The sequence below is a fragment of the Tupaia chinensis genome, unplaced genomic scaffold (genome assembly GCF_000334495.1).
Source record: "Tupaia chinensis unplaced genomic scaffold, TupChi_1.0 Scaffold000494_1, whole genome shotgun sequence".
In the NCBI taxonomy this organism is placed as follows: Eukaryota; Metazoa; Chordata; class Mammalia; order Scandentia; family Tupaiidae; genus Tupaia; species Tupaia belangeri.
The window spans coordinates 2316230-2327231 of NW_006160006.1; the positions used below are offsets into that span (position 1 = coordinate 2316230).

Below are 11002 nucleotides of genomic sequence, written 5' to 3' on the forward strand. Positions count from 1 at the left end.
AAAAAAAAAAAAAATCACGCTAGACGCATGTGCATGCGTGCCCAAGATCCCCAGGGAGAATGGAGGCGGCAGCACTGGCCATCCCTCCGGGGGGTGATTTCTCACTTTCCCTCTGTCTCTCCTCTCCATGAGCGCACACGCCCTAAGACAAAAACACCCCTCTAAATAAGAAGCTAAGACATTTCATTTCAGTTTTTCAAAAAGCTAAGACTTACAATAATAACATAACTTTGATGATTAATAGCAGGAGTAATATATAGAAGTCTCGTGAAGAACATGCTCACACTCAGTTTTATCTCAGAGTACCACAATTAATACACGCTCCCTCTAACCAGGATTTTATTTATTTATTTGTAGTTTGTTGTAGGGTGTCGGTGCTCCCTGGAGAAAGATAGAGTAAGAGGAGAAAAGGAACAGTCACCCCTAGAGGGTTGGCCATGCCTCAAGCCCTTCCCTGTGAACAAGTATGTTTTAAGTCACTTGAATTTTTTTATTTGTTATTTTTCCTTTTTTTAATTTTGTGAGAGATTTTTGCTATAGGACGTGTGTGATCGGCAAAGAGGCAGAAAGAGACAGAGAGACAGAGAGGCAGAGAGAGACAGGCAGGAAGCGAGAAATCACCCCTCAGAGAGAATGGCCACGCAACAGTCCCTCCTCCGTTCTTCTCTAGGGATTTTGGGCACGCACACACGCATGCACACCCAGTGCACGCCACGAATCCAGAACTCAAACCACGGTCATCTGTGTGGGAGTCCAGTGACATAACCGTTATCTGCTGATCCCAGTCACTTGAGTTTTTTTTAAAAGAAAGGAAGGATAAAGAGTCGACCATGTAGCCAGGCGAGGCCAGGACAGCGTGGACTGGGTGGGCTGAAGGGGACGGTGATGGGGCTGGGGGGAGGGAGAGGCCAGAAAAGACGGAGACGCGGAAGAGCCGGGGTCTTGAGACTGAGGGTGCTCCGATGGCGCAGGGTCTAGGGTGTGACATTCTGGCATGTGGCTGAGGAGTAGACGCAGAGGAGGAGGGAGGGACCTGATGACAGGAAGCCTGGAGGTCTGCCTGGTGAAGGTGACTGATGTGGCCACAGATCCTGAGCCAACCTCAGCACGGGCCCTGGCTACAGGCAGGGAACACCAGTGCCTCCCAGGGTACCTTCATCCTGCCGCCTCTGACCACTCTGACCTGGGGTGGGAGGCAGCCTCTGTCCTCTTCTCCAGCAGGGGGCCCCGCTAGCCTGCTGTGGGACACCACGTGTCCACCACCCGGCCCGCACAGGCCACTGCACTGCCCGGAGCAGGGTTGGAGCTCCGACCGCACCATGGTGGGGCCTTTGGGCTCGACTGGGAGCAGCAGGAGGGGATGCCTGCTGGGCGATGCTCCACCCTTCAGGTGCCCACCTGGGGAGGGCTGGCTCTCCCACGGTGTCCCCCCTGGGCAGGTGGGCACTTGAGCCGGAGGCGCCCCAGGCAGTGCCTGTCCCGGGGTGTGCCGAGTTGGGGAGAGGCTTACCGCGTCTGACACGGAGCACGCTCAGAGAGGTCAGGTGGTGTACCCGAGGACAAACGGCAGGAAGCACAGAGCACAGATCAGACTCTGGGGACTGGAGGTTTTTCTGCCACGTGGTCTCTCATCCCTCCAAGTCCCCAGCTCCTGAGACAGGGCTGGGTCTTAACCCTGTCCAGGAAGGCGTCCCATCTGGGCCCCCTCTGTAGCCAGCAGGCCCCGCCCAGGATCGGGCGCAGTTAGCTGTGCCCGTTTCAGACCTGGCACCCGGACTTGTCACTGAGGCCTGCTCTCCGACAGATGTGGGGCGTGTTATTTACGCCGTCTGTGAGCAGAGCTGGGCTGAGGATGTAACGCGGGCGATGGCTCCTTCCTGGGTGTGAGACAGCACAGTGGCGCCTCCCCCCTTCTCGTGAATTACATAACAGGGATAGACTGGCGGGTCTGTCTGGAAGCACCACCATAACTGCAGACCACCAGGGCTTTGCACCTGTGCCAGGAGCTGCTGCTGGGCGCCTGGGCTTCCACCTGCAGCAGCCGGCTCCACACGGGGCGGGGCGGGCAGCGTCTCAGGCCGGGGAGCTGGTGTGCAGGGGGAGCAGTGACCCTCCTCCTGCCCGCTCCCCAGATCATTCTCAACTTCACGTCCATGGATCTGTACCGCAGCCGCCTGTGCTGGTACGACTACGTGGAGGTGCGCGACGGCTTCTGGAGGAAGGCGCCCCTCCGAGGTAAGCGCTGCGCCTTCCCTGCCTCCTCCGCCAATGCCTTCTTAGAAGCACCCCACCGCTCTCTCTTCATCCTCAGGGCCCCCCTCGGCCCAGGGTGCCATCCTAGTGTGCGAGCCCCCGCCGACGTAAGCTCTGTTGGCCGTGTGCCTTTGCACAAGCCCTATCCTGAGCGGGGCTGTGTAGTCCTCCGTGCTGGCTTCTTGGACAGACAGCCAGACAGGCTGCTGTGGAGGTTCTAGGACTTCGTTTCTCTGGGGTACCCCCAGCACAGCCTGGCTCAGGGGAGACTCCTCATCTACCCGCCAGTCAGTCTGTGACTCACGGTGAGGGCCCAGACCTGGCCTGGTAGCTCGACCCTGTTTCACAGGATACTGTGTCCTTGCAGTGTTTGGGGGATGTGAGTAAGGGGATCACAGTGTGCCCCAACCTCAGACCAGACAGCGTTAATGAACGCCGAAGGGGCGTGTGCCTGGTGTTTCTGCAAGGCGTCTGCGTCAAGCCCACGACTGTGCTTCTCCCTCCCTGGTCCCTGGACCTGAGCCTAAGGAGCTCAGACCTGCTCTTCCGCCAGGACGGCCTCCTCCCTGACAGTCTGGCCAGCCCTCTATTCCCGATATTCGGGTAGTTGTGACTAGTCGCCCGAAGCAGCTGTCATCACAGCTCCTCTTCCTGTAGACACCTTAGCGCGTCCAGGATTGCAGTTTCTCATAACTTACATTCCTAAGCCAGCACCCTCTGTCCCTCGCGGAAGGTCGGGAAACACCCAGCCTCATTAGGAACACACAGATCGTCCCTAGTCGACTCCTGACTGTGAAGAACCCCAGACGGCCAGCTCACCTGCTTCTGCTGACTCTTGCTGGGTTTTATTTCAAAGGGGACATTTTGTGACCCAGTCCCCAGATTCGGAGGTGGGGGGAGCTAGGGGGGCTGCAGTATCGTCTGCATTTGACCAAATGAAAAGATGCCGTGAGCCGTTTGTCATGTGCTAAGAAAGCTGTGTTCGTTTCTTGATTGTCACTTCCTTGCCTGGACACCAAGTGAGGAAAGGTAAGCCGAGGATGCTCATTGTCCTTCACAAGTACATGAGACTCTACGAGGGGACCTCGAAAAGTTCATGGAAAAGTGGCACTAAAGTACAGCCTTGGGGCCAGCCAGTGGCCCAGTGGGGGGCACGCCACAGTCCCATGCGGGCAAGTTCCTGTTTCAAGTCCGGAGACCTCTCTAGCATGCCAGCCACAGGCCTGTGTGTGTTCTGAGGCTGGCTGAGGCTGGCGGCTTGCCATCAAGACCCTGTGTAGGGTCCTGCTTGCTTTCTCATGGAAGAAATAAAGAAACAGAAACTTTTTAAAAAAGAATGATTTTATTTCATTGAATTAATTTATTATTATTATTTTTTAATTTGACCAGAGAAAGTAAAAGAGGGAAGGTAAGAAAGCAAGCCACCAGGTTCAGGACTTGAGCTGTGGTTGGCCATGTGAGAGTCCAGTGCCTTAACCAGCACGCCACCTACTGGCCCCAATAAAAACTTCTTTCAAAATAAAGTATAGGTTTAGGGCCAGCTCCATAGCCTGGTGGTTCAGGGAGCCAGATCCCGTGTGGTTCACCCCAGCTTCAGCAATTTGACAAACACACTAGGTGTGTGTGTGTGGGTGCCCAAGGCCCCGACAGGGTGGAGAAATGGAGAAGGGATTGCACAAGACCACACCCCACCAGGGGGCGCTTTCTGCCTCTCTCTCACACATGTGCCCTCTGGCAATTAAAGCACGACTTAATTTCGTTACAAAACGTCTTTGAAATCTGTGCATCATTTTCTCATAATACATATTTTCCATGAAGCTTTCGAAGCCTCGGGACGGTTGGATGTTATGAAGACCCACCTTTTCCCTAGACATAGACTCACTGGCTGTCCCTCCAGTGGTCTCTGGCTCGTCAAAGCGGAGTCGGACCTCGGGCCAGACCGAAGCCGACCACAGGGCATGGGGTGTTGGGAGGAGGCTGGCAACGGGAGGGTGGCTGCAGACCAGGCCGGGGCCCCAAGCCTCTTGGAGAGGGGCTTCCCTGGGCCTGACGGGCTCACCCAGCACCCCCTGTGCAGGCCGCTTCTGTGGGGGCAAGCTGCCCGAACCTATCGTCTCCACGGACAGCCGCCTGTGGGTTGAGTTCCGCAGCAGCAGCAACTGGGTCGGAAAGGGCTTCTTCGCTGTCTACGAAGGTACTGTGGAGGTGGGAGGGACGAGTCGGAAGGCCCCTGGGTACCCTACAAGGACTCCGTCCGGGGCCCACAGTGGGACTGGCCGGGGCTGGGAGGCTGTGGTAAGGGCTGGGCCTTACCACATCGCCCTGTCCCCAAAGCCATCTGTGGGGGCGATGTGAAAAAGGACAACGGCCACATCCAGTCACCCAACTACCCCGACGATTACCGACCCAGCAAGGTGTGCATCTGGCGGATTCAGGTGTCCGAGGGCTTCCACGTGGGGCTGACCTTCCAGTCCTTCGAGGTAGGTCGAGACGCTGCCGTCCCATACTCGGACCCTGTCACCCTTCCCTGGGGACCCTGGCAGCCAGAGCTCCTTCCTCTGATGGAGGCCTGGCCCCCAGATCGAGCGCCACGACAGCTGTGCCTACGACTACCTGGAGGTGCGCGATGGGCACAGCGAGAGCAGCAGCCTCATCGGGCGCTACTGCGGCTACGAGAAGCCCGACGACATCAAGAGCACGTCCAGCCGCCTCTGGCTCAAGTTCGTCTCCGACGGCTCCATTAACAAGGCTGGCTTCGCCGTCAACTTTTTCAAAGGTGTGTCCTCTCCCGCCATGGTTCCCTGCCCGCCCACCCCACTGCCAAGACGTTGTCATTTCTCCTTCACTCACTCAGTGGACACAGGGGACCAGAAAGAGGGGTGCTGAGCCAGGGATTGGCACAGGAGAGACCCCAGGAGTGGAGGGGGCCGCCAGCCTGGCCCGTGTGCTCAGAGGAAGGCTCCAGGGTTCCTCCTTGGGGTTCTGGGCCGCTGTGGGGGGCTGGGTGGGGCCTCACGCCGAGTGGGCACAGCTGCCTTCCTCCCCTGGAATGGAGCTGGGGTGGTCACAGGGAGCCCGAGGGACCCTGGACTTGACCCTTGTGCAGGGACCACGGTTCCAGGCCTGACACCCTTCCTTCCGCAGAGGTGGACGAGTGCTCGCGGCCCAACCGCGGGGGCTGTGAGCAGCGGTGCCTCAACACCCTGGGCAGCTACAAGTGCAGCTGCGACCCGGGGTACGAGCTGGCCCCCGACAAGCGCCGCTGCGAGGGTGAGTGCCCCCGCCATGTCCCCGTCCCCGCTTGATGCCCGCGGACAGCCCGTCCCGGAAATGCTGGCGCTCCTCGGCGCTCGGTCGTGCAGTCCTGGAACACACCGCCAGGTGTGCAGTGCACTCTGCTTCTTCCCGGTCTTAGTCTTCATCTCGTTTCTTTCTTTTTCTCCTTTTGTAAAATTTCTTTTTCTCCTTTTGTAAAATTGGATGAGAGGGAATCTGCACTCACCAGGGAGAGACGAAGAGGGAGGGAGAAAGCACCCCCGGGGCATGGCCACACTCACTGCCCTCTCCTCCACGTCTTCCTCCCTGCGGGTTTGGGCCAGCACACACGCGTGCCCGTGTTTCTCAAGCCACTGGGTCTGGGTCTTGAACTGTGTAGTTGGCCCTGTGATCTGGTTCCTTTTTTTGTTTTCCTTTTTTTGGAGAGGTTTTTTCGCTATAGGGCGCATGCGTTCGCCAGACAGACAGAGAGAGACAGAGAGACAGAAAGCGAGAAATCACCCCCCAGGGGGGATGGTCACGCCGCAATCCCTTCTCCTCCATTCTCCTCTCGGGATCTTAGGCACGCACGCACACGTGCCCGGTGTGAGTTTTAAGCCACTGGGTCTGGGACGCGAACCGTGGTCGACTACGTGGGAGTCCAGCGACATAGCCATTACGCTAACTGCTGGTTCCCAGGATCTGGGTCCTTTCACCAGGCCCTGGGGTCAGCTCTTTTATTCCTCTCATTTAGGTGTTTTATTGCCAGGGTACATGCGCTCACAGAGATAGAGGGCCAGAGAGGGGGTACCCCCAGTGGGGAGGCCACTGCAGCCCCTGCTCCATCTCCACCTTGTCGGGAGCTGGGGCACATGTGCACAAGCACCTGATGTGTTTGAGCCTCCAGGGCTGGGGCTTGAACCACTGTGGGCCATGCAAGATCCTGCCCCCTTAACTACTGTGCTGCAGGGCTGGTCCTTACTCGTTTATCGTAAACGCTGAGCTTGACCTGCTGACGGATGTCACCATCCACCAGGGGTCACGAGCCATGGTCTGGAGACCACCCAGTCTCAGCCTCCCTGCACTGACGTGCTGCTGACGGCGCTTGCAGGCCGCAAGTGCTCTCTGCACCAGGCTGCCATGACTCTGCTGTCCTGGCCCAGCCCACCTCCTCCCCTCAGGAGTCTGGCCGGTTCTCCCACGGAGAAGGTGGAGGTGGCCGCATGTGCAGCCCCTCCTCTGACTCCACTTTCCGGGGCACCCTCCTGGCCCTGCCCCCTTCCCGTGGGTCCCTTGGCCACAGGGAACCCACAGCTCCCCATCTCTCACGGTACCCAGCTCACATCCCAGGTCCTCCTGGAGCCGGGACCCTGGGGTGACGCCACCTCTGTCCCCAGCGGCCTGCGGCGGCTTTCTCACCAAGCTCAACGGCTCCATCACCAGCCCGGGCTGGCCCAAGGAATACCCCCCAAACAAGAACTGCATCTGGCAGCTGGTGGCCCCCACCCAGTATCGCATCTCCCTGCAGTTCGACTTCTTCGAGACGGAGGGCAATGACGTAAGGGCGCCGGCTGTGGAGGGGCCTGTAGCGGGTGCCGGCTTTCCTGCCTGCCAGAGGTCCTGGCAGACGCTGGAGACATGGGGGAGCAGAGGCTCCTTCCATCCAGGACAGCAGAGGCTGGAGGCTCGGGTTGGGGTCCTAGAAAACCAGAGCACATGCAGCAAGGGGGTTGAAGGAGGCGAGGGAGCCTGGTGCCAGGGAGGGCTTGGGCAGCCAGGGCTGGTGGGAGAGACAGGAGCCTCTGGTGACGGAAGGCTGAGGGCAGAACGGGATGGGGGCCCTCCTGGAGGAGGTAGGCCTGAGCTGGGCTGTCCACAGGTGTGCAAGTACGACTTCGTGGAGGTACGCAGCGGGCTCACAGCCGATTCCAAGCTGCACGGCAAGTTCTGCGGCTCCGAGAAGCCCGAGGTCATCACCTCCCAGTACAACAACATGCGCGTGGAGTTCAAATCTGACAACACCGTGTCCAAGAAGGGCTTCAAGGCCCACTTCTTCTCAGGTAACCGGCGCCCCGGCTCCTAGCCCTGCTTCCCCGAGGCGGGCCGCTCCCTGCCCTGCACCCTCAACTCCCCTCCCCAGTGCTCGGCCGCCTGCTCCCCTGCTCCCCTGCTCCCTCACGAGCCCCTCACCTCCTGGCCAGCCCCTCCGGCATCTGAATCTCATCATCACAGCCAGGCCCAAGGATGAGCATAGGCCTAAAGGACAGGGTAGGACAGTGTAGTGCTGACTGCCGCAGGGTGACCCAGGCGCCAGGAGTCCTGCTGGACACAGCTGGGAGAGGCGGGCCTGGGACCAGGAGTTCAGGGGGCCAAGGACATGGGGAGGAGAAGGGGGGGCCGTTTGCCTCAGGCCACATGGGGCAGGTCATCGGCTGTGACCCGACTTCCAGCCAGCTGCTGCACAAGCTGAACAGGTTGCTGTGGGGCCTGCAGGGAAGCCACGCCTCCCCAGGCTCAGGGCTGGGGAGTCCGCCCAAGTGGACTCGGAGCTGCCCCACAGGAGGCCTGGGCTCACTCAGATCCCTGGGCCTCTGGCCCTTTGATGGCCCTGTCTTTGGGTGCCATAAATGGCAGTCAGCAGCCCCCCACCTGACCTCTCTGAGCTGAGCCTGCTGTTGCTGTGGGGCCTGCAGGGAAGCCACGCCTCCCCAGGCTCAGGGCTGGGGAGTCCGCCCAAGTGGACTCGGAGCTGCCCCACAGGAGGCCTGGGCTCACTCAGATCCCTGGGCCTCTGGCCCTTTGATGGCCCTGTCTTTGGGTGCCATAAATGGCAGTCAGCAGCCCCCCACCTGACCTCTCTGAGCTGAGCCTGCTCAGCTGCTCTATGAACCCCTGTCTTTTGCCCTGCTCTATGAACCCCTGTCTTTTGCCCTGGACGAGACGGCTGGTCCTCCAGAGCCACAGTCCCTGGGCAGCAGGGAAGGGAGGGCCCAGTGGAGGCTGGTGGCTGGCCGAAGCAGCCCCAGATTGTCACCAACATGCCCGGTGGACTGGCCCTGGGCAAGCAGGAGGGAGGAGAGCCACAGCCGGGGCCACGCTGCCCTCCTTCTCCCCTCCTTTGCCCAGGATCCTGCATCCTCGCCCTCTGTGGCCGCCCTGCACCCTGCCCACCCCACTGGATGCCACGCACCCACCCCTGCACATGCACGGGTTCCCTGCTTGGCCCCGCCAGCCCCCTGCTCTGCTTTAAGCGCCCCTGGCCCTCACCCACTGCTTGCTGAGCCCCTCCCCTGCAATGCCAACCCCTTTCTCCCTGGTGCCCACCCAGAACTCCTACCAGGCGCCCTCGGAGGGCCGAGGGGACATCACACCTGCTCAGGGTGGGCTGCCCCGGGGAGACCATTACCTGCTTACTCCGTCTCTTCCTGCCCTTCTGTTCTCCAGTCTTGGAGGGGGCGGGGGGGCCACACTCTCCTGTCAGGCCTGGAATTACTGCCCTGCCCCCGCCCTCATCCCCACCCCTGGCATGACACTGGCCATACCCCACCTTCGGTCATGCAGAGACATGCACATGTGTGAACACATACACACATGTGCTGCCCTGTCGCATGAGAAACCCGCAGAGGACCCTCACCAGTGGGCACCAAGGTTCAGTCTACAGGGCGTGGGGCAATGGCCCCAGCCTCCCAGGAGGGGGCTGTTTGGACTTTGGGACACTTTGGGACACTTTGGGACACCCATCGAGGAGACCCTAAGCCAAGAAGGACGAGAAAAGGCCTGAGGACCTTCAGTCTGACCCCAGCCACCTCCCGGCATATGGGCACTGGGGTGAGTGCCGACTCCCTGTCTGCTCCCTGCCCCGCCCTGCCACCTGCTCCCCCAGGTGGACAGGACACCGGAGCAGCCTGCCCAGAGCTCATCTGCAGCACTGTCCCTGCTCCCTCACTCACCAGGTGTCTACCTCGCTCCCGGGAGACACTCCTAGGCGTTGGGGCATGAATACATGTGAGGAAGGGGGGTGCGGGCATGTCGGGGTTGGCTCTGCTCAGCCCATGAACCGGGCCCCCCCGGCTCCCAGCAGTCATCATGCTGTCCTCAGTGAGCCCAGGACAGGTGTAGGGGGCTGCTCTGCCCATTTCCTGCAGGCCCAGTACCAAGGCAGCTTCGGGAAGCCCTAGTCAGGCCCCCTGATGTGCTGCTGAGAAGGAGTCCTGAGGAAGGACTGGGGGACCCTTCCCGGGACCCCCAGGGGTCTCAGCCACCAGAGTGGGAGCTGATACTGCACCTCGGGCCCCTCCCTGCAGCCCCACCACCCCTCTGAGTGTCTGCCCCTCACGGGTCTTGGTACCCACGGCTCCCTCGTCTCTGCATGCCTGCCTCTCTGCCAGGCCTGCCGCCCCAGTGGCCACAGTCAGAGCTGAGCACGTGTAGCTGCAGCACACACAGCTGTGACCATGTGTGTCCCTGCACCTCAGTGCACGCGTGTGCCATGTGAGTGCGTGTTCAGGCCCACTGACGCCTGAGCACCCACAGGTGTGAGCGGTCTGCTAGTGAGCCCGTGCATCTCAGCACGTTCCTGCACGTGGGTGCCCGTGAGCACGCGTGTCTACACCTGTCCGCGTGTCGCTTCTTCACACATGTGCAGCATACGGGCTCTGCGTCGCTCGTGCACACTGCCCTCGCCCGGACAGTGACACTCTGTGTGCATGTGTGTCAGCATCTGCTGGGCACGGAGAGGGGCTGCGAGCGTCTGTCCCAGCCCTGTGTGCCGTGTGCGCAGACATACGTGTGCGTGGCTCAGCGTCCGTGTCACCGGGTTGGAGGACACAGGATGACCACGCCCTGCCCCGTGCAGGGATCCCGAGTGAGGGGTGCTGGTGTGAGTGGGGCGTCTGTGTCTCACACACTGTGGGTGCTCTCACGAAGCCTTTCCAAGTGTCGCTCCCCTACCCACAACCCCGAATTCTCTCTCCTTCCCAAAGTGGTTAGTGGTGCCACCCTCAGGCCTTCTCCTACCACAGGCTCTGTCTCCTGTTGACCCTGTGGCCATGCCTCGTCCTAGCTGCTAATACCCCCGTGACCTGGCTGCGCTGAGGACATGGCCGAGCTGCATGTGTCCCGCCTGCCCCCAACCCTGCCACCCGCCACCCCCTCCCTGGAGCCGTCTGAGGCTTGGGGTCTGGTTTTCACTGCTGTCCCTCCCTGGCCCCTGCCCTCCACCCCTGTCCTCGGTCCCTTTTCTCCTTCTCTCTCTCGTTTCAGAAAAGAGGCCAGCTCTGCAGCCCCCTCGGGGACGCCCCCACCAGCTCAAATTCCGAGTGCAGAAAAGAAACCGGACCCCCCAGTGAGGCCTGCCAGGCCTCCCGGACCCCTTGTTACTCAGGAACCTCACCTTGGACGGAATGGGATGGGGGCTTCGCTGCCCCCCACCCCGCCTCCGCCCTGCCATTCCGGCCCGCCTCCTCCGCCGGACAGAACTTGTGCTGGCCTCGCA

At 60.7% G+C, this 11002-nt stretch overlaps 2 protein-coding genes across 3 annotated transcripts in view; one reads left to right on the forward strand and one right to left on the reverse strand.

Moving 5' to 3' along the window:
* The window catches only part of BMP1 (bone morphogenetic protein 1), a 47122-nt gene that overhangs the window by 27605 nt on the left and 8515 nt on the right, over window positions 1-11002 (forward strand). Inside the window, exons 10-16 of the mRNA XM_014590876.1 lie at window positions 2133-2235; window positions 4331-4447; window positions 4588-4733; window positions 4834-5029; window positions 5398-5523; window positions 6906-7066; window positions 7388-7568. Coding sequence (XP_014446362.1) covers window positions 2133-2235; window positions 4331-4447; window positions 4588-4733; window positions 4834-5029; window positions 5398-5523; window positions 6906-7066; window positions 7388-7568 — 1030 coding nt within the window. The remainder of the gene's footprint in view (window positions 1-2132; window positions 2236-4330; window positions 4448-4587; window positions 4734-4833; window positions 5030-5397; window positions 5524-6905; window positions 7067-7387; window positions 7569-11002) is intronic.
* On the reverse strand, window positions 7575-9063 carry LOC102500481 (uncharacterized). Of its 2 annotated transcripts, none has more exons than XM_006156450.3 (2): window positions 8378-9063; window positions 7575-8177 (listed from the first exon to the last, which is right to left on the reverse strand). In XM_006156450.3, exons 1-2 carry the CDS (start codon window positions 8909-8911, stop codon window positions 7695-7697), a joined length of 1017 nt encoding a protein of 338 aa, XP_006156512.1. In that variant the 5' UTR covers window positions 8912-9063; the 3' UTR covers window positions 7575-7694. The 2 variants fall into 2 exon arrangements, with proteins under 2 accessions (XP_006156512.1, XP_027630737.1); XM_027774936.1 differs by having other exon boundaries at window positions 7575-7995; window positions 8196-9063.

Excerpts from the sequence above, each read along its gene's own strand:
- LOC102500481 (XM_006156450.3), bottom strand. The coding sequence starts at position 8,911 with ATGGTCTCCCCGGGGCAGCCCACCCTGAGCAGGTGTGATGTCCCCTCG. Across the intron at positions 8,178-8,377 it reads TTCATAGAGCAGCTGAGCAG|GCTCAGCTCAGAGAGGTCAG; the intron begins GCTCAGCTCAGA and ends CAGCAACAGCAG.